Source organism: Arabidopsis lyrata (assembly GCF_000004255.2).
Source record: "Arabidopsis lyrata subsp. lyrata unplaced genomic scaffold ARALYscaffold_1, whole genome shotgun sequence".
NCBI lineage: Eukaryota > Viridiplantae > Streptophyta > Magnoliopsida > Brassicales > Brassicaceae > Arabidopsis > Arabidopsis lyrata.
The window spans coordinates 3,881,854-3,906,936 of NW_003302555.1; the positions used below are offsets into that span (position 1 = coordinate 3,881,854).

A 25,083-nucleotide genomic window follows, 5' to 3' on the forward strand; every position below is an offset into this window, starting at 1 on the left:
TCAAAGCTCAAATGTTATATTTACAATACGTCGAAAACTAATCGGACTTAGCATCCGGTCCTTTGGTCCGTAAGTCTTGTAGTGTCATAAGTTCAACATGTTTTCTACGTATTGTAAATTTAACACTAATTTAAATTTTTAAGATTTTTCTTAACATATAATGTTTTAAGTAAAATGTTTTTATTTTTAACTAAATTTTTTTAATTACCAAATTGTTTTCAAAACTTAAGTGTTATATTTACAATACGTCGAAAACTAACCGGACTTAGCATCCCATCCTTTTGGTCCGTAAGTCTTGTGGTGTCACAAGTTCAACATGTTTTCATGTATTGTAAATTTAAAACTTATTTAAGTTTTTTACAAATAATGTTTCAAGTAAAATTTTCTTATTTTTAACTAAACTTTTTTTAATTACCAAATTGTTTTCAAAACTTAAGTGTTATATTTACAATACATCGAAAACTAATCGGACTTAGCATCCTGTCATTTTGGTCAGTAAGTCTTGTGGTGTTACAAGTTCAACATGTTTTCACGTATTGTAAATTTAACTCTTATTTAAGTTTTAAAGTTTTTTACAAATAATGTTTTTAAGTAAAATTTTCTTATTTTTAACTAAAATTAATGTTAAAAATTTTAAGTATATAATAAGATATATAGGTTACAAATTACAAGGTTTTACCAAATTTTATGGTGATTTTTTCATTATTCTTTTTTAACTGTACTTAAAAACTTTGGATCATACCACTTAACGTAATAGTTGAATTTGTAGTAGCTTTTGTGGTGCTTCAAAGGGATTACTCTGGTCACCTGAGTATGGTGCTATGTTATTAACTTTCTTTATTCAAAGATTCTATTGCTATTAGTTAACACAATACAAGTCCCAGTTAACTAAAAAATCAGAGTTCTCGTAGTAATCAAAGAATCAGCCTTCTCAGATTCTATTTGGCCAAACTCTACGGCGGTATATTCGCTTTAAGAAAAAGAAAAACAATTTTGTCGAAACTTTCTTTTGTAGATGTCGAAGATTCCACACACAAGACTATCTAAGATTCTTTGATAAGACACGACAAAATACGATTTAAGAATTTTCAAAGAAATGAGGTTCGTTGATTTATAATTTGAATTTAAAAGATTTATTTGGTATCTTTAAATAGAAAAAGATATTTATAAGAAAACGAAGGAGTGAGTACTAATAGTCGATGACACTAGTGATACGACGATATTGGAAAGGGACATCATTATTCATTAGTAAGTATCGTAGCAAAAACGTTGTTATCGGATAAAAAAGCTCTCAGACTGACGTGGCTATCAATCTCCACAACGTGGTTATGAGTTTATCTCCCATTTGGGTAGTTATGGACGAAGACGTTGAAAAGACAACGATATTGTCTAAAAGATTGACATGGAAAGAAAAATTGTTTATCCGACAAAGACCTCTTGGTCCAACGTGGCTTTCACATCTCTTGTTTACTATTTCACATCTCTTGTTTACTATTTCACATCTCATGGAAAATTACCAAAATAAGTATTTTTTTTTTCCGTCAAGTATTTATTTGTATACTTTAGGTAATTGCTTGCCGAAGAAACATTGCTAAATTGATATTTATACCAACTTACAATATTTTACAGTTTCAAAAATAGAAATTTCCGTTTGAAGATACAGCACAAATTTTCTTCACCCCACAAGAACGAAAAAAAGAAAATTAGTCCGTTGATTTCGTTAAAATTCTTGTTCCATAGAGACACGTCTAGATCTGTCTGATCAGGGCAGATAGACACAAGTGACGAAGCAAAATAACACAAAAACAAGATAAGAACTCTTACCACTAAAAGATAAAAAGAAGATAAGAACTCTGCCATGATAAAAGCAGACACACACTTCACATAAGCCAATCACTTACGTGTTGCATACTTAATTTGACAGTTGACACTCTTCTTTGTGTTTTCTTCCACCTTCTTTTTCGCTATATCATTCAACAAAATTGTTTCTTTATTTCTTTCTTTTGTTGTTTTTTTTTTTTTTTATTATTGTTATTGAAATCAAGAGAATCAAAACCGAGGCTCTGCAATTTGTGAAGAAGATGATCAAAGCAATCTCATCTCTACGCAAAACTCTGGTTCTACCTCTTCATTTACATATTCGTACGGTATAAACTGGATTCTTACAATCTAAGGATCAATACTTAATTAGAGACATAACTCGGATCTCAGATACAAACATGTTTTATGTTCTTCCTACGAAAAAAAAAACATGTTTTATGTTCTGTTTTTTTTTTTTTGATGAAATAGCTACAAACTTTCGCCAAGTACAACGCACAAGCTGCCTCGGCCTTGCGAGAAGAGCGTAAGACACCTCTTTATCAGTAAGTTTTTGATCATGATCCAACTCATTGATATTTTGCATTTTATCATTGAAAAGCTCTGTTTCAAACTTCTTGTTTTGTATTACATAGAAATGGAGATGATGAATATGTGGATTTGGATTGGGATAATCTCGGGTTTGGTCTAACTCCAGCTGATTACATGTATGTCATGAAATGCTCAAAAGTCGGCGAATTCACTCAAGGAGAACTTAGTCCCTATGGGAATATTCAGCTAAGTCCTTCTGCTGGAGTCTTAAACTATGGACAGGCAAGGATCTGGTAACCCCCAAATGTTTCTTGATTTTTCTCTGAGTTGGCTGATCAATGGAGGTTTTGGGATTCTTTGCAGGCGATATACGAAGGTACAAAAGCATACAGGAAAGAAAATGGGAAGCTTCTTTTGTTTCGCCCTGATCACAACGCTCTGCGGATGAAGCTTGGCGCTGAACGGATGCTCATGCCTTCTCCTTCGGTTGATCAGTTTGTTAATGCAATTAAACAAACCGCTCTTGCAAACAAGCGTTGGGTAAAACGCTTTCTTGTGATGCATATTTCTTCTGAAGAGGTTTGTTTTGGAATCTGATGACTGATGATGTGTTTGGTCAGGTTCCTCCTTCAGGAAAAGGGACTTTGTACATTAGGCCTTTGTTGATGGGAAGTGGTCCAATTCTTGGTTTAGGTCCTGCACCTGAATATACATTCATTGTCTATGCATCTCCAGTTGGTAACTACTTCAAGGTATATATATTTCTCTTCCATGTCCAAGCTTTTTGGCAATGGAACGGTTAGCAAATGTTTTGTTCACTGGTTTGTAGGAAGGGATGGCTGCTCTTAACCTCTATGTTGAGGAAGAATATGTCCGAGCAGCTCCTGGTGGAGCTGGAGGTGTCAAGAGCATCACAAATTATGCACCCGTAAGTGTTGAAGCCAACTTAGTTTTTTAAAGACCAGAGGCAAAAGAGTTTTGAGAAACCATGTGTGTGTAGGTTTTGAAAGCACTGAGCAGAGCCAAGAGTCAGGGGTTTTCAGACGTTCTTTATCTCGACTCTGTCAAGAAGAAGTATTTAGAGGAGGCTTCTTCTTGCAACGTCTTTGTTGTCAAGGTAGATATATTGTGGTGTCTCCAGTAAATTCTATTTGTTGCATCCTAATTATAGCATTGATTCAGGGTCGGACAATCTCAACTCCTGCAACTAATGGAACAATTCTTGAAGGAATTACGCGGAAAAGTGTGATGGAGATCGCAAGTGATCAAGGGTATCAGGTAACACAAATAAAATTGATTCACTCTAAATACTAAACTCAGCTAAGATTCACACCTGAGTTTGATCAGGTAGTAGAGAAGGCAGTTCATGTGGATGAAGTAATGGATGCAGATGAAGTTTTTTGCACCGGAACTGCCGTAGTAGTTGCTCCTGTGGGCACTATAACATATCAGGACAAAAGGTAAAAACTCAATGCCTGAATCAAGTTTTTACTCAAGCCTTGAGCAAAGATTTGGACTGATGTAATCTTTCTGAAACATTCAGAGTAGAGTATAAAACCCGGGATGAATCTGTCTGCCAGAAACTGCGTTCAGTCCTTGTCGGTATCCAGACAGGATTGATTGAAGATAACAAGGGATGGGTCACAAATATCAACTGAAAAAACAATCTTCAATATTTTGCCACATTGGAGATTAGTCTGCATTTTAAGCTGTGTATACACAACAATGGAGAACACTGTAAACATATATATGAGATAGAAACAGAAGCTATTTTGCTCATTTCTATTTCGTAAAAATCAAATGTCTTTCACAAAACTATGATTAAAAAAGATCGTCTATTGTACTTGTAGAAAAGTGTTCCAAGCAAAGTTTCATTTTCCTCCTGCAGTAACTTCAAATTTACATTTCATTTTAGGAGGCAAAACTGTATATACGTTTCAATGGTTTTCCCCACTTCTTACTTTCATCACCCATAAGGGCTTCAACTACTAAAATTGTAACTCAACTGCAAACACTTAATCATCTGCAGAGTCAAATATACATTGTAACTCAAGTATCTATGTTCGTTTGTAGATCTCAGCAAACGCTGGGGAATAACGATTTGGTGAAGCACTGGGACAGGATTTCACCTCAAGATCATGACCAGATTTACTTCTCTGGAACGCCCATATGTAATCAGCTTTATGATTCTCTTTCTCAGGTTTCAACTGTTCAGAATCTGGTAACTCCTGATCTGAGCAAGGAGAAGTGCAACCAGCTTTGCTCGATTCCTCAGAACACGTTGGTATCTGAGAGTATGCAGCTTTCAAGTTGTTATGTATCTCTTCCATCTTTCCTGTCATCTCATCTGCTCTGTCCATAGCGATAAGAATCTGAAAGAAACTCACACGTCAATATCTCCTGGGAGATGCAAATCAAGGTTATGAAAAGATGTGTAATATAATATACCTCGGCTGGATATTTCTTGAATATGGGTGCAAATCTTTGCCGGCAATACTCACTAAATAGAAGAGTGAGGAAAATTAACGGGATGGTGAAACCTGAAGCAACCGTTGATAGCTTTAAACCGAAAAAGCCTAGCGCTATAATTTGCGACAAGATCAGTGAAAAGATTGTCGTGTTGTGAAAAACAGGCCAATATTGTCCACCGCTTTCATATTTTGTAATATAGACGTTGATTATCTGCAAAAAAAAAAAAAAAAAAAAAAACTTAGTCAAATCCAAGTGATTGTACTTTAAAGTTTAAACCCATAGACTTGTCTACCCATGGCATTACTATTAGCACATATGCATTAATCATATTTCCAGAAGCAAGCACTCGAAGAAAATGACAACTCAAAGGCGAAGAATGCAGGAACAGTCAGACAGCAGCTTACGCAGTTCTCAAAGTTATAAGGTAAAGCTCCAGATAGACCATGAGAACAGATGGTAACATACTGCAAGGTCTAGACGATATTTCAGTACAGAGTTCTTGGAATTTTGTTACAAAACTTTCAAGAAAATAAAATGCAACTCCGTTATGCTTCTGAATCAGGTTTCATATCAAATTGTGAAAAGTCCAAAATCACTAAGAGTTAGTGCATAACAGCTATTTAGCAGTCAATGACCATGGATATAGGTGCCTATGTAACAATTTCTTGAAGTGTTTATTGGCAACTACAAAATAAGGTCTATGTAAAAGAGATCAGAGCAGATATGCATCGTTTGCGTACCTGATTTTTGTATATAAGATATGCGAAGAAAAAGTAGATCAGCAGAAACGGCAGTATTAGGGGCGCTATGACTGAATTTGTGAAACCTAGGAGCCCGAACAAAAGTAGTCGAGGAATTTCTGTATGGTACGGAAACCTAAGTGTTTCATATGAGTCCTCCTTGTTCTTGACAATAACTTTTGCTATCAGATTCCAGATAAGACCTACAGGTTGCATGATTTCACATGCCAAACCGGCCCAACCAGATGTGAAACAATAGGTCATGAAGAAGCCAACCTGCATGTAGTCAATGAATATTTTCATACCGTTAACATTATAGAAAACAACAAAAATGAATATAGTCACAAGTGTAAAAGGAACCCTGAAAATTACCTGTGCTGGAACTACTTTCGCAAGTTGTGCAGGTATGTCCCTCACACTAGACAAGACGCTCAACTGCCTGATAACAGAGCCTGATAGAATATTGACGAAGAACACATTCCAGATGGTAAAGTATAAAATTTTGATACATGCACTTTTCTTTCTTAGACTCCGAGAAACACATCCCTCCAAGGTTGAAAAGTACATCATCAATGGCGGAACGGCATAAAAGAATAGAACCAAAATCACACTTGGTAAGTACCCTGTGATGACCTGCTTCATAAACCCCCTGCAATGTTTTTCAAAGGGATAATTAAATTGAAAGGTAATAAAAACAAATCAATTACACAGACTTTAATTGCTCTCAGTTTTTTCTGCGCTTTTAAATCTAGAAAAATCTAGCATAAATATATCAACTGCTTAGCAGCTCCGACTATACGCATCTTGATATTCTCTAAAAGCAACGTAGCTACACCTACTCTTTGGTGCCAACTCTATGTCATTTTAAGAAGAATACGAACAAGAACCCTCTATTACTGAGTACACGGGTAAGGAAATGCTGGATACTCACTTGTGCAAGAGGTCTCTTAGAAAAGGAAAATTCTTGGATAGCGTTTGTAGCTGAGTCAGCCCTTGAACAAAGGCAACAGGGAAAAGAAACACAAACATGAAGGCAACTGCACCAACAAGGGTTGCTATTCTTCGCATCCAAAGTTGCCGATAAGGTATTCTGAGATTCCTCCAGTGAACATCATGAGGCTCTGGCGCCAAGTCTGCCACCCATAACATAGGATTTGGTGTTTGAAGAACCTCTGAAACAACAAGAGCATCATAACGACTCTTGAAAAACACAAAAGCAACGGGACGTTCCTGCAAATGAGCAGAAAAGTGTAAGCCTTGTATACATATTTCAAGCACTGATACTTCAAAGTTGTCACGCAAATTGGGAAAACCAGAAAACATGTCGAGATTATCAAACTATATATCATAATTCATTAAGCAATGTTTACAAATGCAGTCATGAATGGAGATATATTTCTTTTAGATCTAGCTTCTAAAAGTTTTAACAAAAAACTCTTTGTATCACTTCTTCAAGGTCCATAACGTCTCAATGTAATTTTTTGGGTTCCCCTAAGTCTCAATGTTACCTCTAAAGCTCAATTTGTGTCTCAGTAAAGGAAAAAAGGAGTCAATTCTCCAGGTTCAGCTGTAAAACTGCGAAGACATGCAACAGGTAGAAACCACACGCTATGCCTATATCATGTAAGTTCACCTATCAAAGTGAAAAGAATGCCTTACTTCCTCTGTCGTAGTCAAAGTCAACTCACCAAGCTGTCCTTTGACACTGTCTGTCTCGTTCGAGAGGATTTGAAAAGAATTTGTGGCTGCAGGTCCACAAAGGGCACATGACTTCAAACTCGGATTACAACTTAAATCAGGAGAAACATGTTTTATAGCCTGACACATCCTATCCGTCTCATTCTGAAATAGAAAATTGACACAATTAATATTAGAATCTAATTAACTCAATTGTGCTCCAAAATAGACCACTGCACTTCAACTATATGTTATCATGAGCACACACCATCCACATGTTGTTTACCAAATTTCTTTCCATTCAAAATGCTGATCAGATAACCAGCAAGAAACTGATGTAATATCAAAAGAACCTCAATATCAGATAACATGAACTACAAATAAAGCGTTACAAATGAGCCAAAAACAAAATTAGTACTCCAAGAAATGTGCATCAAAATATAATTCCTAGAACTTCCTATATCTTTAACTAATACAGGACTATCAAGTATTAGTCACATCTTTACAACAAGTTACTGTTCTGTTATATCATCAATCTTTGATGCCCTTGACAAATGAAGAAGTATTTATGACAGAACACAGGGGAAGTGTTATGGTGAACATTTTGTAAAGAAAAAGAGACAAGTGTGAAAAATGTTAAAGCACATTCCGGAACATAGAGCATCCAGATTCCTATTCTGCTAAGGTCAACCACGCAGAGGTGTTAACTGAAAACTTTATTCCTAATCCGACAGAAAACATAACAAAAAGACAATAATCAAGTCAGCATGTTGCAAGAATAAATCGAAACACATACCATCAGTCTGTGAATGAAGCCATCACGGTAGACCATTAGGTGCGACACATAGCTTGGTGCATAGTAATTTGTGAAGTATTTGCTCACTGTCTCGCTGTAGGACTGGTCAGGAGACTGAGGAATAGCACGAATAAGAACAGTAAAATGACTTTGCTTTGAGGCAGATCCAGTAATATGGGCAAGCCTCCTTTTGGCTATGTTCTTATATTCCTACATTTACATTGGTGAAACATGTATTAACAGAGTGAGAGAGAGACCAAAACGATGAGGAAATGATGGAATAAAGAGAAACAGTAAGCGTGAAATGAACCAATGTATAAGATCCTCACAAAGTAAAGAAGAGCACATGCTGCAGAGGATATGATGTACAATGCGAGACAATGAACCCAGAGCCTTGAAATAAAAAGAGTAAAACAAGGATCAGCACTTCATTGTGCAAAATACTGGCAATCTATCTATTTAAGAAGACTAGTGTGAAATGGCACCATTTAATCTTCTGTACAGAGAAACAAAATTAAGTAGAAATACAGGCTACGCATATTATCTGACAATATTAATATGATATGCCGCCACTTTACCATCGTGAGCGTTGATTGAGGTTCTCAATTGTGAATATTACCAACGACTCCAGATGGACCTCCTTGTGCGCAGTCTTTTGTCCATAATAGTTAACAGGTAGCACAAAGGCAATGCAAACGACTGCCACGATTGAGAAAATACGAATGCTGCAGAGTTAAAAAAAAAAACACGACAAAACCAACTGTGAGAGTTGTGAAGAACGAAAGATAAGCAGATACCACATAGAAATAATACTAGCGCTGGAACATAGAAACAGCAGAAAATCACCATGCTTGCCTATTCAATTAGAGTAAAGGCGAGAAGCATGTTTAAGGTGAAGTATCATTAACCTGCAAATGACCATCCTGATGAAAACCACAGCATCCAGACCAGCAGAAGCCAACATCTCGTCCTCAGTAGTTTCCCAAGCTTTCACGAGCCAACTTGGAGAGGGAGCAAACCTCTCATACCAACGAGGATCATGACGTTTAACTCTTCCGTCGGAAAGCAATCGACCAAAGTAAACACAATAATTGGCTGGCTGCTTTCGTAGAATGGAATAAAGCGATACAAGCACTACGCATGTCCCTATATTAATCCCAGCAGACGTTAAAAGTGATGAGACATCCATCTCACAATCTCAATTTTAGTTCAAACCCTGCCTTATTAAATAAAGAAGACAGAGAAGAACATAATAGCTGATCAAGCGCAGGTAGATGGCTGAGTAACAACAACAGAGCAAGAGCTTAGGCCGTCAGAAGATCTGCAAGGAAAAGCAAAAGTATCTAGGATAAGAGATATGGCCATGAAGCATGCATGTGGTAATAGCTGATCTAGCGGATGAGAAGACAATGTAACCACATCGTAACTAAAATGACACACTATTCCATAGAACCTTTAAAAAAAAAAAAAAACTATGAAAACCCAGAACACCATGAACAGGGGAATCAAAGAAAACTCATTACAACAATCGAAACAAGAGAGCGAGCGAAACCAAAGCCCAGATCATAAGATTCGATCAAAATCGAAAAGGAGATTGAGGAGAATCAACAAACAACGAAATCGTACATAATTCCACCAAAATTTACCAACTAAAGAAAAAACAAACAATAATTTGTAACAATTCTGACTTACATGGACGAAAAGGCAATGCTTTGCTTTGACTTGAAAGGAATCGAAAGTATGAGAAAACCCGAAGAATCAAAAACCCTAATAATTTCTACCTTTTAACCCGAATCCCCCGGAGAATTCGCTCGCCTTCAAAACTTTGCAATATGCAAAAAAAAAAAAAAAAAATCCAACAAATTTAAAGAAAGATAATGATGTAGTATTATTAGGTATACATATATTAATTTTAGTGAGGATAATTATTTAGACGGAAAGATAACTGAAAAATCATTAAACGAAAAATTCCACGTTATCTGTGTAATGTGGAAATCGCCAGATCATGTGACGTGTCAAAACGAGAATGGCCCAAACTAGTATCTCGTTGGCAAAGGTCTTATTAGCCTGTGATAGTGACTACCTTGTCGGCGAATTGATGACCGTTCGATTTTAATAAATCCATACGATTATCACACGTGGACATCGACTTCGACAGTTAAAAACAGTTTTTGCCCGGGAAAATTAAAAAAGGTCCCATATCTATTATCCGCGTGGTGAGAGTGTGAGACCCCATAACAAGGACCGGTCCTATTTAATTATGGGTTCCCATTTGACTATATAATAATAACTGGATTCTCTTTATTATACTACTGCTTTATTTTTATGCGGTATGCATATTACCGGTTTGCTGATATATGATTGAGCTACAAAGACTCGTGTGTAACAACACTTCTTCATTAATCAACTTATTAAAGCTATGTCGGCAAAGGAAAAATGTCAAACAGAGATTCTGAGACATGGTTTGACAACAATTTATGGAGAATGCAGTCTTCCACCTATTAACGTAAAAGTGTAAGAAGATATTGCATTTTGAAATCTCAAAAGAATCTTCAAACATTCACCAAATGATGCAAAAGTGAGGGTCTCTCTTGAGCAATTGTGCTCATTACACACTTCACTTTCTCTGTTCCAAGCTTCTCCTCAACCATTCTCCACAATTCTGGCATTTTCTGCTCATAAACGAATGCATATCCGAAAATCAAAGTCCACCATATTTCCATCATTCTGCTATACGGAAAACTCCCAATCTATTTTTTTGATGACTTTATTTTGACAAGAAGAGACCACTGTTACCTTTGTCAGCCATAGCATGTAGACAGCAGCATGCAATGCTTGAGCTTGAAAATCTTCAAATTTGGTATCCGGAACAGTCATAGAAAATTCTACAAGACGGATCTCATTATCAATGAAGATGGCAATTTCTTCATTCATAATGGTACTCTCTCCGGGTTCAGGTGAAACATCTGAATCATTGCAAGCGAAATACATTATCCAATTAAGAGACAGGAACCGCCGGTGAAGCCATAGGGCCTGAAAGAAAAAGTGTAACAACTCAAGTAAGTCACTAATTTGATCATCTCCATCGTAGCACGACAAAAAAACTGTTTACAAAACTATCTTTGTCATCCAAACCACTGTCGCGATGATAGCTTAGCGCGAGAGAAATTATGCGTTGACAAAATCCAACTTGGTTGTTTTTTTAATAACAGATGTATGATAGGTGCTAGATCTTCATACCCTGGCCATCTCTACACTAATTAATTTTTGAAAATCAAAGATAATCATACCTCTCGTCCCACGTAACGTTCTACCAATTCTTTGTTCCAATCCAGCTCTTCCTGTAATATAATCGTAGATAAGTTTTAGGAGACATCCTCATTTTCAGCACAAATGTAAAAATAAGATTACTCTGGGAAAAAATAACGGTACCATAACAGGGATGGGTTAGCAAGGTAGACAAAGCGTACCTTCCAGATTTTACGTGCCTCGGATTTATCATAAGCATTGCCTCCTTTCACATAAAGTGACTCCAAAATCTTGAGCATCAGCCGCTGGACATTAATGAAAACAAAACAGTTGAGCTGCATGGAACACTTCATCAGAATGGAGAATGATAGTTGTACTTTTTACTTCCAAGACCTAACATAACTTGGAGTAAGTTAGATTGATGTATACTCTAGATTTTTAACAATCATATAAACTGAATATACGGTTCTTACTCTACGATAATGGAAGCAAGAACTATCGGCTACATGAAGCCTGGCCCACCTTTTAGATTTGTTCAACTCTTGTATCACCTAGAATAGACAACATATATCTATGTAATCGGAATCACATATAAGAGAAAACTTATGGTGTATCTTAGACAATATGAAACTTTCACAAGTTCAGCTAACAAAAGGAACCAAATTAATGAAGTCAGAGAAACGTTGCAAAGTTAAGCATATCTGACCATACAAAAAGGTTACAAGTTCAGACCATATGGTCAAAAGATCAGGAATGATATCTGAAGAAATGTAGAAAATGATTTACCTGCTCAATTGCCATGTAGGAAACCAACCAGCAACGGTGATACCATGCACGATAGTTCATCTTTGATCTCTGCAAAAGGCATGTATTTTGATTAGGAGCTAGAGTTTCTTTTAGGAACAAAGCAAGTGGTTGTGTCATATAAGTAGGAATGGTAAGAGTGACCGACCATTCAATATATACATGATAGCCAACTTGTGAAGACTAGGAGAAACCAATATTAATTTCATTAGATATATGATGAACTTTCATTAATTAAAGCATCAAAACTGGAACTAAACCTCGCCTATTGATTCCACTAACTCAGATTCTTTGGTTATAATCTCTTGTGGTGTAGAAAATCTCTGAGAAATCATCTTAATTATCCACCTTCTGTTGAAATAAAAACCAAATATTACGAGGAAAGTAAATGGACAAGAACAAGTAGGAACTATTCAGGCTAAGATCAGAAAATGGGTTTGCATTACTAAAGCATAACAGTGACCGGAAACATTGATTCTAATGAATACAATGAATCATAAAGACCGACCTATGGCTCCATGTTGACTCACTCTTATGAGAATTTGAAAGAATGAGCCCAGAGAGACGAAGCTCTTCCATGAATGCCGAAAGTTGATCCTTTTTTGATAATATCAACTTCCTATCTCCAGAACACACATACAAGACGAGGTTAAACACTAGGAAACATATTAAATCAATTATTACTTATATGAGTACCTAGCATTCCATGCAGTTCCAAAGTCTGAACTTATCAGCAAAACAGCTTGGCTATGCTTCATAACTTCACTCTCGGGAGTACCGGGGGAACAAGAGAAATTCTCAATTTGAGACTCATTACAAGCGTTTCCATGGCGTTTGTACTCCTCAAACGCAAGCAGAAACACATGTTTGGCATCTTTACATAATTGAACAAGAATATCAGTTGATATTCCCAATTTGTGATCTTGATTCCAGAATTTTCTTGAGGTTCCATTGTTAGGCTGGAGTTCATTTTGATACACATTGGCGGAACCTGCTTCTTCATCCAGCAGGTTGAACTGTGAGGGGTGAATAAACCCTACTTCATCACTGAATTCAGAGTGACAAAACAAAGTAAGAGAAAGCATTAACTTAGGAGTGAGGATAATGGTAAGAGAAGAGGAAGAAACCAAATTCAATTCAAACTCAAACCAATTAATAAGACCATGAGACTCACATAAGAGGGTCAGCTTCAAGAACATGCTCGAACTGCTTCAACAAGCTAAAGCAATCTTCTTCAGAACATGGTCCTTGTCTCATTGTTCCTCGAGCCTTTTAAAAAAAAACCCGCACTTTCGATATCTGCTCTCCTTCTTTCGCTTATAATTTCTCACTATCTTCGAGTTCTGAATCTTCGTCTCTCGGGGCGAAATTTGCCTAGCAGGATATCTGCAGACGGAATCAGAATTCAAAATTAGGGATTTCGCCGGAGAAAATGGTTAAGGCCGGAGAGATTTCAGTTGTTCCCCGATCGCGCTGGTGAAAAATCACAAAAAGGAAATAATTTTTTTTATTGCTCCTATTATTTACCTTAAGAGCAAGATTATTGGTGGGATCCAAAAATTGGGATCCAAACAAGATTCATAATATTAATAATGAAAAATAAAAAATTTAGACACTTTGAGTATTATTTATTTTCACAGTCCAATGGTGGATCCAAAAAGTGAAGATCCAAAAATTTCAAATTTTCATAAAATGTGTATAAGTTGTTTGTGTTATAAATCATACACTGAAAAAAAAAATTGAAATAAACTTGCAAACGTGGTCTTCTCCTCTTCATTACATACTATACCTGAAAAGGAAACAAAAACACTTGCATCTCAACACTTGCAACACAGCCCAACATTAATCTGAAAGTTTTAAAACCAAACCATAGCAATCAAGAGACTTTGAATATAGCAATATTCATCTCCTCTTTACAAGGACAACTAATACATATTTCGCAAATACCTGGTTAAATCTTTCCCAAACCAAGTCTTGCTCCATTTGATAGCCTTGATCGGTAACCAAAGTATAGAGTTTTCCTCACGCTGCAAAATGAGGGCCAAAGAAATGAGAATTCCTCACGCTGCAATGAGCTGGTTTTACTAAGAAACTTCAAATCTAAACATATTTCCATATGCAAGTTCATTGCTCTTTGTAATTGACGTTGTCGAAGATACCTCTTCACTTACATTGGTCTTATATCTTTGAATCACAGATGCATGACACATGAACAAGAACAATAATTCATGACAAGAACAATATGTGATACAACAATGCAATTCTTAAAATCTGAAAGCTAATGCAAAACAGTAAGCTTAAACAAACAAAAACAACTCTTCTAACAGAGTCGATTACACATGGAAAAATCACTGAAAATCTGAGAAGTACTATCAATTGCATCAGTACATCACATCAATTTTGAAAAATCAGCTGGGAACATTAGACAAACACATTCGGATTTATCCATTCTACAACGCATACATGAATTAAGCATTGGGGAACCATAAAAGATACTGAGAGACAATACTAATCAAAAGTCAATCCAATAAAGAGAGCATGATCAATTTCAAAACCGAAACACAAAGAACCCTAAATTTTCAAAAATCAGAGAACCCTAATTTCTATAGCCTCAAATAAACAAGATTTCAAAGCATGGGAAAGAGGTTCGTACCCTGAGATCGAGATTGGTGAAGGAAACACGCCGATTTGATGAAAGAAACTCTCCGATTGCTCATGAAAATTCGCGGATTTGAACAACCAGAGGCGCCGATTTGCTGAACCCAACTCGCCGATCGTGGCCCGCGTCGGTGGAGATGATGATCACGACGGATCGAAGAGTCGGAGCTACTACTTCTCCTCCGCTGCTTCCGATTTCGTCAAAGAGAGAGACGATTAAACGAAAAATAAAATAAACACGGGACAAAAAAAAAATAATTCTGTCTAATACAAAAATATTCACCAACCAAATAGCGACACGTAAGCAGATCCAAAACTTTGTTAAAAATCTAAAATTAGACCAAGATCCATTGTTTTAATTCATTTTGGATTTATTTTTTGGATCCTTTGGACCTTGGACATTCATTTGGATCCCCCGTTAAGGGTGGTCTTATCTACTCAAATTTGTCCAATCGGTATTTTATTTCCTTGTAAGATTTTCCTTTTTACTCCAAGAAAAAAAAGTCACTCATGCTAACAAAAACATACTTGTGTATGTATTATAACGCAACCGATGCATACGAAATCGAGTCGAGCGATGGTCACAGATGGTGATACTCCGAATTGGTCGGAACTTGTCACAGACATCTTATCATTGGTTTTCAAGCACTTGAGCTTTACAGATTTTGCTCGAGCTAAGACCGTTTGTTCGTCGTGGTACTTTGCTTCCAAATCATCCTCACCTAGAAAAAACCATACTCCGTGGCTGATTCTCTACGAAGACACGCACTGGCTCATGTTTAATTCGGAAGAAGAAAAGTTTTACAGAACACAAAACCTAGGTCGCTTTGCCGAGTGTCGTGGCGTGGCGACTTGTGGGAGTTGGGTCTTGGTCTTTGACAAGGAAATAAATTTCTACATCATTAATCCCTTCACGCCAGAGCTCATTCGTCTCCCACCTCTTGAATATTCAAACAGCGGCACAAAGTTCGAGAGACCCGGTAACTATATTTTCCACCTACTCTTCGACGATTTCAGAATAAACAGTGTAGTAGTGGGGAATTCGGTTCTGTGGGTAGACGAAAAAACCAAAGACTACTTAGTTGTGTGGTCGTACAAAGAGGCATGTCATCCGGGTCCCTACATATATTATTGCAGGAAAAGAGAGCAAGAGTGGTTTGAGATTCCGGCAAGCACTTGTGGGAAGCTAATCGGGTGTTTGGATATGGCCTACAAAGACGAGAAGCTTTACATACATACTTACAATGGTAGCATCAGAATTTTGGACTTTTCTCTTGGAGACTTGCCTAGACAAATCGACAATCATCCATTCTCCCATCGACCGTTTGTTACCGAGTTTCCTAATCGTAGGACGGGAATGAGACTAACCACGTTTGGAGATGTTGTGATGATCCAATGGGTGACAGTCACTCACAAAAGAATCCCGTTCCAAATCTACAAGATGAGTAGCAAAAGAGAGACGAAGGAGTCGTTTCCGGTGCTAGGGTGGGGCGACGATGCTGCGTACTGGGAGAGAGTGCATTCTTTCGAGGACGAGGAGTCGTTGGTTTGGGATTTGAGCGTCACTTTACCAACCAAAGGCGTATCTGGTATCAAGAAAAATTCCATATATTTCTGTCACACTTCTTATTCATCTATTCGGGAAGTTGCTGCCTATGAGATTCCTACGCACAAGATCACTGCGTATGAGATTCCTAAGCAGGATATTGAACCTATTCGACACCGCGGCATCTTGATTGGAGAGGCTCGTTGGTTCATTCCTTGTTTTGGTGCTGGTGAATAATCCGCACTATAATTAGGAGAAAGCTTCACCAATCAACCATGTTTTGTTAGTTTTGGAATCCAGTTAGGCTTTTTTTGCCAATATGTTTGTAGATTTTGGATAAAACTATATTTCTCTGATTTCCATATTTGATAAATGCATTCTTCGTTGGGGAAAAGCAAAAACAACAACTGAGAATCCAAATCCTTCTGCTTAGAAAAAATAATATGGAAGAACGAACGCATATGATACTTAGAACCAAAGCCATCTTCTATACAAACTCCCTGCAAATTTTCCGTGTCCTTTAAGTATTAGAGCTCAGGTTTCAATCGACCTAAGATAAAAAAGAAGATGTTTTAAAGACAATTTAAAGGAAACAACAGAGATATGAGAGAAGCAAGTTTGTGTAGCTTTAGTTACCATTAGGTGAGAAACTGGACATAGTCGTTGGATTTGAGACGAACCCCATCTGGTAAAGGTTTTGTAGTTCACTCTCTAGTGTTGTCTGCAAGATGAGATAAGAAAGAGATGTGTAAGACTATTTACAGTAATGCCAAAACATTGAACATGATATGTTGCTTCTTCCAAGCTATTGCTTACCTGAGGTAATGGGTTGTATTGTGGATTTGTGGTGGTAGAAAGGTTCGGTATGGTCCCTTGAAAACCGCTAAAAGGATTCAGCCCGAGTGTAGGAGTGTTTCTGTCTCTTGATTGCAGAAGCTAAAAGGAGAAAATGGCAAGTTTAGCACTTATTCATACCTTGCAAAGTGCAAACAATTATTTCAGTGTGAAGTTTGTGGGATTTTGAGCTCTTACATCTTTGGCAAGAATCCTGTCTATATCAATGTTGATTTCTGGATTCACCGTCGCAAGTTTCATAGACAAAAACTGAAGAAAATAAAAGCAGTTTTCAAGAATGAAAACCTATTTCACACCATACCATGACCAAACTAACTTAAGCATTTCAAGAATCTCGCGTTACAGGGATATTCTTACCTCAACTTGCTGTTGCAATGACTGAACATAGTTGATGATTTCATCGAGCATAACCGCTTTCCCGGTGATCTAGTTGAGCAAATAATCAACAATGAAAACTTTCAGTAAAATCTTATTATAAATCGAAGGAAGTTTAGCAACTAAAAGTAACCTCAAAGTCCAAATACCTTGTTGCATCCAGGAACAAGTTCTTGAAGCAATCTCATCCTTTCACTGATCTTTTCTCTTCTAACCTTCAAACAGCAAACGAAACAGCAAACTTCTCAGCACCAAAATTGGCAGAAAACAAAGAGCAGATTCTCATAATCGATATATCTGTAGAAGAGTCCTTACCCTCTCTGCAAGACTGTGACTATTAGTGGCTTGGCCTCTTCTTGCCCTCATATGAATGTAGTTTTCTTTCGGTGCTTCTTCACTTTGTGAGCTCTCCTTGTTCACCGTCTCTTTACTCTGATCATTCTTGTGTTTCTTCTGGCTCTGGTCACTTCCCCTTTGAGGGTCTTCTTGAAATTCCTCCACAGCTTTCTGCCAATTTAACAACACTCACTTGTTTCAGCCCTAAACCATACCCTAAACCATCAAAAGCTTTAGTCTTTTCTAATTATTCCTTGCAAGTAACTCTACCAAAATCTAATTCTATTAAGTTTATACCTTGTTCCATTGTGATTCGGCTTCAGGTAGCCTTCTTTTCCCAATTGGGGAAGCACCAAGAACAGCATCATCTGAAACCTGATGATGATCCTCATGAGATGATTCTCCAGCTCTGATCAATCTTTCCCCTTTCTTGTCTGAACCAAGAAAATGACCAATTTGACCACCTCCACAATCACCATACGGAAGAAGACTAGCAGGCATGTCTGCTGCAAAACCGGAACCAGAACCGGGTTGGTAATGAGAGAAGCAACTCATCCCTGGATTATCCATCGCCATTGAAGGATGGTAATGAGAGCTTGAGAAGCCACCAGCAGCATTGACAACTGGATCCCAATCTGCAGAAGAGAAGAAAGGATCTGCCTTTGCATACAAGGGCATTGATGTAATTCCAACTCTTGGGATCCCACCACTCTCATCATCTCCATGCTTAAAACCCATCTCTCCTTCATTACTCTCACCACCCATTCCTCTGCTTCAACAACACCCTCGAAAGAAAAATGTTTTCCAATTTCAAAACCTGCTACTTTGCAAGACTTAGACAAGGAACAGCTGAAGTAAACTAGTTTGCAGATTTTATACAGTGGAGAAAGAGGAAAGAGAAAGGAAAAACAAATCAACAGAGCATCAAATCTAATGTAGCAGAAGCAAGTCACAGGTTCTTTTAGGAAAGAGGGGGAGAGAGAGAAAGAAGCCTAGGATAAATGCTTATTCATACTCAAGTCAAGCGAAGAAAATAATTAAAGAGAACAAATAGACTTATCATAGACAAAGAAAGCTGAGAACTTTCAGAGCATAAAGTGGTAACAAGCAATGGATTTAGCTAAGTTACAGCTCACAAGAGAAATAAAAAGGAAAAGAAAGCAAAAAAAAAAAAAAAGGAAAAGTAGATTCGCTTTTAAGAGAGTGAGAGAGCAAAGTCACTATCTCATAAACCAATCTCTTCAGCTTCAAGAGGGACAGAAACCAAAAAACAAAAACAAAAAAAAGATTAGGCCTTTCAAATGTAAAAGCTTGAGAGATCAGAGGAATTGAGACAGAGAAGCAAGAATTTTGGGAATTAAGGAAATGGAGACAAGCCCTATTAGAGATACTCCAAGATTGTGGTTGCTTTCGAAAGAGAGAGTACAAAAGAAGAATCAAATTCTTCGGTGGGAATTTACCTCATCACTGTTAAACCTAAATCAGATAAATAAGGGAAGAGATAGTACACTCAATTCAAAGAGTATCAAATGCTGTTTTTGCTTGAATTGGGGTGAATGTAGAATTTTTAAAGGAATAAATAAAAATGAGGAAAAAAAACAGAGAGATTCACACAAGTTGGGTTACTTGAACAAACAACAAAGCAAGCATCAAGTTCCCAACTTTATAGAATCAAAGGATACAGTAATAAATAATAATACTTGTATTTAATGGGCAATAAAAGACCTAGAGAAAGAGAACAAATAAAGCTGATAATGAGACTATGTTGAAGTTAAACATACACAATAGCACATGTGTGAGTTTGAGTGTGAATAATTTTTTATTATTATAATTAAAGAGATAGAAAAAAAAGAGAGAGGGGGATAGAGAGAGATAGAGAGAGTGTAGTATTTTTTTTTATTTTAATACTCACACCCAAGTGTAAACTTACACCCAACATACAACTTTTACACAACTTTTCTATTTTTTTTTTTTTTTATCTTACTCATACCCAACCAAAAATTATACCATTGTGTATGATCTAATAGAGGAGACATAATAATATGATTATTAAAAACAAAGACAGAACAACTACTGCCAACTGCTTTATTTGCTCTTTTCTTTTTCATTATTACACAACCTAATCTAACTCTCTAACTTTTTTTTCTTTTGATTAAAATACATGTCTTAACTTTTACACCTTTTTTAATTACACTAATTTTCCCTTTGGGTTTTTACTTCACCATTTTTTCTGTAATATCTATATGATGAGTTCAATAAGTAGTTAAAGTTTTCAAAAAAGAATATCAAGGTTAGGTAAATTTTGCATTTTATATGGTAAAAATGGAAATTTACCTTGTTTAATTTTCAGTCAATTTCTCAAACAATATTAAAATGGAGTGTCATTATTTGTTTCTTATAATCTCAAAGTCTCAATGTACAAGCAAGAGGTTCTTCTCTTCATGCCCAAGCTTTGCTTTCTAGCTTCTACTCTGACATGTGCTTTAGAATATTATATCATACAAGTACACATACATGCATGTATATATGTATATGATTATGTGTATATATGTAGATAATATAATTTTTTACTGACACAAATTGCCAACTATATATTCTTACAGAAGACTCTTTGCTGTGACACACTCATATTTTTGTTCTGAGTGCCAACTAACCCTCTTTTGGAATAATTTTACGTTCAGCTTTTGTAACAGCCGTGTGATTAAACTACTACGTTTAGATCTCATTTCTACGCCGTTGGATCCAAGCAACATATTTTTATTCTTTCTTTTTACTGTTTTCCTTTCTTTACAATAAAAAATGGATAGTTTAGTATGATTCTAATCAAATTTTTGTTGTTGTTAAACTCATTCTAATAACGTTGTGATCACATCACACTTTCTTAATTTCTCAGAATTAAAGGTAGTTCAACAAAAAAAAAGGTTGTTCAAATTTCCTAATATAATATGGCACGAGGGAATTATTGTTTTTTTTTTTTGTTGTAAATTATACTAATATTGCAACTTGAGAATAAATCATTTCAGAAAAAAAAAATGATTTATTCAAAATGCCGTTGTAGTTTTACTGTGCGTAAAGTTTATGAGGATCCTAAAATCTAGGTGATACTATTTGGTTGTGGTGTCATTTTCCGAAAACAAGCAAAGTTACTGGCCAGACTTTAACAGTTTCTAAATACTTATTTACTTGTCTTCTTTTATTTTATTTTATTTTTATTTGGAAGATTTTACCTTTTTAGAATACTCATACTCTCAATAGATAAATATACAACTTGAAATCATAAAAATTGATAGTTAAACGACGACCGTTGCCTTAAACCCTCTTCGACTAATAAATTTTAATGCATATAACTTATAGAACACACGTCTTTAAAGTTGGGAATACGTGAAAACTCGATATTTGAAAGACCAAACCAAATTTCATCATGTATCGTGATTGTTATAATTCAGATCATACAATTTTGTCAAATAATATGGATGTGGAAACCCAATAATGAAACAAGCAACTGTTTTCACTTTGACTTTGTTTCTTATTTAGGCATGAACATGTTCGATCTGACTTCTCACAAAAGCAATGTTAAACAAAAATTTATTTTAAATTAAAACGAACAATATCTCAGTCGTATATATAGTTGGTGGTGGTAAATCAACTTACATAAAACTTATTAATCTTTTTGTACTCAGAAAAGTCGAAGATGGGGTAGAAATAATACATATAGTTATTTAGGGAATGATTATTTAATTTTCGTATAAATCTCTTTTTTTATTGTCAACAAAATAATCCTAGATGATTACCAAAAAAACAAACAAAATAATCCTAGATTAGTACAAAAAAAAATACATAGTAGGAGGAAACATAAGGAATAAAAGGGAATCTTATATAGTTCATATTAGAAAATTAAAAAAAAAAAAATATATATATATATATATATATATGATTATATATAAAACTCCGAGTCAAGTTACAGCTGTTAATAAGACTTGCAGAAACTAGAGTTTCGTAGTTCTTAAGCATGGGATAAATACCCTCTAACCTAACAAACCAATAAACCATTTGGTCAAACCTTTTAATTATTTGGTCAAACCCCACAATCTTGGTTGTTAACTAGCTGTAATCACCACCAGATATGAGGCCTCTCGTGTATACATACTAACATACATGTGTAATGTGCCCAAACATCTGTGGTCTAGTGGTAGAGGAAGTTTTGCGAAAGGGTGAAACTCCCAAACCTGAGTTCGATTCTTCCTGGAAACAAAAACACATTTGTTTGGGAAATCTGTCAATTGAGCTTTGGCCCAATTGGTTTACCTGGTAGCCAGAAATGCAGACGGCCTGACTACCCCCTGGCATTAGTCGGAACTCGGAAGGCACTCCAAACTCGGATCAGGCAGTGTGGTGGCCCAACTGGATCTCATGGCCCGTTCGACCCGAGTCCGCTCGGAGCTCATGGTGTCCGTTGAACCGTTGAACCGCGAAGAAGTCCACTCTGTAGCACCTCGGTGCGTTCCTACCGAGGTTGACCGGATTAGCCGATAAAGTTTATAAAAAAAAAATACATGTGTAATGTGTTTTATGCAATTATAAGATAAACTTAAAAACTAATACTTTGGTCAGTATTATACGATTTTTGTTCTGATCTCAAAATAAATAAGTCGAGTGATTAAAGTTTTGAGTAGAATACTATTTTCTGATTAAATATCCTTTATTTGAAATTCGTTGGAGATCATTTCTGATTTTTTCCACAAGAATATATAAAAAGTATACTTACGAATATATATAAACTTGTAATAAGGGATGTACTTACAAATGTAGTTAGGTTAGGAAATATGACTTGTTTATTCAACTTGGAAATGCTTCTCATCATTGCAAACAAGCAGAAGATTTAAGATCCAACCAAATTATGATAAGTGAAACTTGCACACAACTCCTCTTTCTACATTACTCCCTTGATAATTATATGGGACCAGACTAGATTACTGTTTCACTAAACGGATACAACACACATATATGTACACATTCATTAGAGGCGTAAACGTAAAAGTAAATTTTGTAGTAGTAAATTTTGTAAATAAAAATAAGTAATATCACACTAGACCTTAAAGTTACAAGCATCAAATCTTAAATGTGTACAGTTGTATAGTTTACCAACTAACCAATGTATATACAGAATAGTACAATAATCTAATTTCTGTTTCATGTGCTGTAAAAGAACAATGACACACGTAAAAAGTGAGCAAAGGAATGATTAAGAAACCTTAATGGAGTAGGTTAAATTAAAGACACAGTTTCCTTATTATACTCCATTTTAACTAAATTATGTTAACTTTGATTAGAGTGAAACCAATTAAAGTGAGAAGATCCTGCGACTGCGACCACGCTCGCGCGGACTACTTATGTGGACCCTCTTTTTAACTAAAACTTACAATGGCCCACAAGAAGTGGAAGTGGTCCATACTCTTTTATTTGCAATGATGCTCAAGATTCCTAGTATCCTAATTATGATCGCAAATAATATCTTTATCTCTAATCTCATCGTTTATTTCTTAAAGCCATAACAGTCCGCTTTACCTATAAAAGTATAAGAAATAAGAAATCGTTTAGTCTAGAAACAAAGTATAGACAAGTGAATTTGCCTCCGTTTTGCTAAGTTGCATATACTTACTGATGGTTCAAATAGATTTTGAACTATTGTTTAAATTGTTTGATGTATCAAATCAGCAATGCTTCAAGTGTCCTGGTTGAGTTAACAATGAGAGGTTTGAGTGGAGTCTCGATTGCGTGTAGATGAGATATATAATCATATGTTTTGATATGAAACGAGGCTCAAGTTGGATTCCCTCACGTTTCTTATAATCTTAATTGTGGTGGCTGGTGGTGTTTTCATTTCGTCAATAGATTTTGACGAGGTTGTGTCCTTGGAGAAAAAAATATCTGGTTTGGAAGCTCCAAGTCACATAGTTTAGATAAGAAAAAATGATATTAGTGGTTAAAGGCGTATTTAAGGTTTAAACCCATATTTAGGCTCTTGAATAACCATAATACCATATGACTTGGTAACACCATTTCATGTGTAGGCATGTTTCCTACATCATCACTTTGGATCGTAGTAGTTACTAATTACCCTCTTTTTTGTTTTTCTCTAAACATTTTAATTTAATTTCAATTTTGATGATACTTAACTTAATGGGCCTCACGTGAGGGAAGCCTACCCGCTAATTCATCTAAAAGTGTTTCTCAGCAGCAGCACTTGACTTTCACTTCCAGCGATCGGACGGAGAAGCTCATGGAAGCTGCTGGTGGCGTTACAAGTTGTCATCTTCTCTAGTCTTTTCCATTTCACCTCTTTTTCGTCGGCGACCCAATCGACGTTTTGGGAATTTCTCCCCCAAAATCAGACACCCTAGGTTTCTCCAACATGGAAGACGCCTATGCCAGATCTGTCTCTGAGGTGCTTTGCATTTCACTTCTATTATCTTCTCTTTTGACTCTTCTTTTCTGATTTGAAATCTCTAAGATATGGCTGCGATCGCTTATAATGTTAGCTAGCTGGTGATGATTTTCTTGGGAACTGTTTTTCTGTGATGGAAAGTGAATTTCTTGTCTTTGAGCTCTCTGTTAGGTGTTGATTGGATTCTGTTGTTGTTTGTTCAGGTCCTTGATTTCTTTGGGGTAGACCCAACAAAGGGTCTTTCCGATTCTCAGGTATGAGTCTGTACAACCCAACTGTGATCTCCATTGTTGGACAACTTCAAACCTGTTAAAGTCATTTTGAAGCTACCCATGATGTTAAAATTTAATCTTTCGTTTCCGTATATGTAGGTTGTTCATCATTCTAGGCTTTATGGCAGGAATGGTATGTATTTCTTCCACTTCACTTGCACCTCTAGATTTGGTGTTCATATAAAGGATCACTCAAGGACATAACGATATTTCATGCAGATGGTCATGATAGGGTGTCTTGGTGTTTATTGTTCTTTTCAATTAAGCATTTAGAATTTAAGTGAGCTGTAGATTTTATAGTCTTGGCATGTACTTGTAAGTTTAGCATTGTATATTAGTTTGTCAAGTACCTTCATTCGAAAATCCTGCATATGATTTTCTGTGCGTTTATAAATTTCAGTACTCTATGAAATCACTGTGGGCTTTTAAATGGAATTAGTGTTGGCTTTTATGTGGAAAATGCATACCTTTTTCATATAAGATACAAAGAATATATTTTTACCTTGTTA

The 25,083-nt window shown here is 36.1% G+C and overlaps 6 protein-coding genes across 9 annotated transcripts in view; 3 read left to right on the top strand and 3 right to left on the bottom strand.

Annotated features, from left to right (window-relative positions):
• The first annotated feature begins 1,898 nt into the window (after nt 1-1,898).
• LOC9328608 (branched-chain-amino-acid aminotransferase 2, chloroplastic) lies at nt 1,899-4,234 on the top strand. The gene is made up of 10 exons (XM_002889743.2): nt 1,899-2,147; nt 2,290-2,363; nt 2,454-2,631; nt 2,713-2,889; nt 2,970-3,101; nt 3,179-3,277; nt 3,350-3,466; nt 3,532-3,627; nt 3,697-3,809; nt 3,893-4,234. The coding sequence occupies exons 1-10, from the start codon at nt 2,082-2,084 to the stop codon at nt 4,005-4,007; spliced, it is 1,167 nt and encodes a 388-aa protein (XP_002889789.1). The 5' UTR covers nt 1,899-2,081; the 3' UTR covers nt 4,008-4,234.
• LOC9325854 (CSC1-like protein At1g10090) lies at nt 4,118-9,976 on the bottom strand. Its single transcript, XM_021015288.1, has 11 exons — nt 9,727-9,976; nt 8,943-9,355; nt 8,613-8,759; nt 8,364-8,427; nt 8,035-8,244; nt 7,221-7,403; nt 6,493-6,791; nt 5,934-6,210; nt 5,562-5,837; nt 4,798-5,031; nt 4,118-4,721 (listed from the first exon to the last, which is right to left on the bottom strand). Exons 2-11 carry the CDS (start codon nt 9,221-9,223, stop codon nt 4,407-4,409), a joined length of 2,286 nt encoding a protein of 761 aa, XP_020870947.1. The 5' UTR covers nt 9,224-9,355; nt 9,727-9,976; the 3' UTR covers nt 4,118-4,406.
• Nucleotides 9,977-10,413: 437 nt separating this feature from the next.
• LOC9328609 lies at nt 10,414-14,981 on the bottom strand. 4 transcript variants are annotated; one of them, XM_021015289.1, is made up of 13 exons: nt 14,741-14,981; nt 14,035-14,114; nt 13,813-13,876; nt 13,262-13,473; nt 12,784-13,134; nt 12,596-12,706; nt 12,348-12,438; nt 12,070-12,138; nt 11,757-11,834; nt 11,505-11,588; nt 11,325-11,375; nt 10,831-11,067; nt 10,414-10,706 (listed from the first exon to the last, which is right to left on the bottom strand). In XM_021015289.1, the coding sequence occupies exons 4-13, from the start codon at nt 13,342-13,344 to the stop codon at nt 10,587-10,589; spliced, it is 1,275 nt and encodes a 424-aa protein (XP_020870948.1). In that variant the 5' UTR covers nt 13,345-13,473; nt 13,813-13,876; nt 14,035-14,114; nt 14,741-14,981; the 3' UTR covers nt 10,414-10,586. The 4 variants fall into 4 exon arrangements, with proteins under 4 accessions (XP_020870948.1, XP_020870950.1, XP_002892547.1 ...); XM_021015291.1 differs by lacking the exon at nt 13,813-13,876 and adding an exon at nt 13,877-13,934; XM_002892501.2 differs by lacking the exon at nt 13,813-13,876.
• Nucleotides 14,982-15,289: 308 nt separating this feature from the next.
• LOC9328610 (F-box protein At1g10110) lies at nt 15,290-16,647 on the top strand. Its single transcript, XM_002889744.2, has one exon. The coding sequence runs from the start codon at nt 15,299-15,301 to the stop codon at nt 16,526-16,528; it is 1,230 nt and encodes a 409-aa protein (XP_002889790.2). The 5' UTR covers nt 15,290-15,298; the 3' UTR covers nt 16,529-16,647.
• A 5-nt stretch (nt 16,648-16,652) lies between these two features.
• On the bottom strand, nt 16,653-19,565 carry LOC9325855 (transcription factor bHLH74). Its single transcript, XM_002892502.2, has 8 exons — nt 18,155-19,565; nt 17,837-18,028; nt 17,671-17,736; nt 17,504-17,572; nt 17,324-17,395; nt 17,108-17,227; nt 16,928-17,012; nt 16,653-16,841 (listed from the first exon to the last, which is right to left on the bottom strand). The coding sequence occupies exons 1-8, from the start codon at nt 18,620-18,622 to the stop codon at nt 16,819-16,821; spliced, it is 1,095 nt and encodes a 364-aa protein (XP_002892548.1). The 5' UTR covers nt 18,623-19,565; the 3' UTR covers nt 16,653-16,818.
• Nucleotides 19,566-24,059: 4,494 nt separating this feature from the next.
• LOC9328611 (calcium-transporting ATPase 3, endoplasmic reticulum-type) overlaps nt 24,060-25,083 on the top strand; it is an 11,266-nt gene continuing 10,242 nt past the window's right edge. Inside the window, exons 1-3 of the mRNA XM_002889745.2 lie at nt 24,060-24,302; nt 24,506-24,556; nt 24,674-24,707. Of these exons, the coding sequence (XP_002889791.1) occupies nt 24,270-24,302; nt 24,506-24,556; nt 24,674-24,707 (118 nt within the window). The 5' untranslated portion in view covers nt 24,060-24,269. The remainder of the gene's footprint in view (nt 24,303-24,505; nt 24,557-24,673; nt 24,708-25,083) is intronic.

Excerpts from the sequence above, each read along its gene's own strand:
- LOC9328609 (XM_002892501.2), bottom strand. The coding sequence starts at position 13,344 with ATGAGACAAGGACCATGTTCTGAAGAAGATTGCTTTAGCTTGTTGAAG. Across the intron at positions 12,707-12,783 it reads GGAACTGCATGGAATGCTAG|GAAGTTGATATTATCAAAAA; the intron begins GTACTCATATAA and ends TTCTGGAGATAG. Across the intron at positions 11,589-11,756 it reads CTTGCTTCCATTATCGTAGA|CGGCTGATGCTCAAGATTTT; the intron begins GTAAGAACCGTA and ends ATTAATGTCCAG.
- LOC9325855 (XM_002892502.2), bottom strand. The coding sequence starts at position 18,622 with ATGGGTGGTGAGAGTAATGAAGGAGAGATGGGTTTTAAGCATGGAGAT. Across the intron at positions 18,029-18,154 it reads CCGAATCACAATGGAACAAG|AAAGCTGTGGAGGAATTTCA; the intron begins GTATAAACTTAA and ends TTAAATTGGCAG. Across the intron at positions 17,228-17,323 it reads ACAGGATTCTTGCCAAAGAT|CTTCTGCAATCAAGAGACAG; the intron begins GTAAGAGCTCAA and ends TTCTCCTTTTAG.
- LOC9325854 (XM_021015288.1), bottom strand. The coding sequence starts at position 9,223 with ATGGATGTCTCATCACTTTTAACGTCTGCTGGGATTAATATAGGGACA. Across the intron at positions 8,245-8,363 it reads CATGTGCTCTTCTTTACTTT|GAATATAAGAACATAGCCAA; the intron begins GTGAGGATCTTA and ends ATGTAAATGTAG. Across the intron at positions 5,838-5,933 it reads CGAAAGTAGTTCCAGCACAG|GTTGGCTTCTTCATGACCTA; the intron begins GTAATTTTCAGG and ends GACTACATGCAG.
- LOC9328610 (XM_002889744.2), top strand. The coding sequence starts at position 15,299 with ATGCATACGAAATCGAGTCGAGCGATGGTCACAGATGGTGATACTCCG.
- LOC9328608 (XM_002889743.2), top strand. The coding sequence starts at position 2,082 with ATGATCAAAGCAATCTCATCTCTACGCAAAACTCTGGTTCTACCTCTT. Across the intron at positions 3,102-3,178 it reads CAGTTGGTAACTACTTCAAG|GAAGGGATGGCTGCTCTTAA; the intron begins GTATATATATTT and ends ACTGGTTTGTAG. Across the intron at positions 3,467-3,531 it reads GCAACGTCTTTGTTGTCAAG|GGTCGGACAATCTCAACTCC; the intron begins GTAGATATATTG and ends GCATTGATTCAG.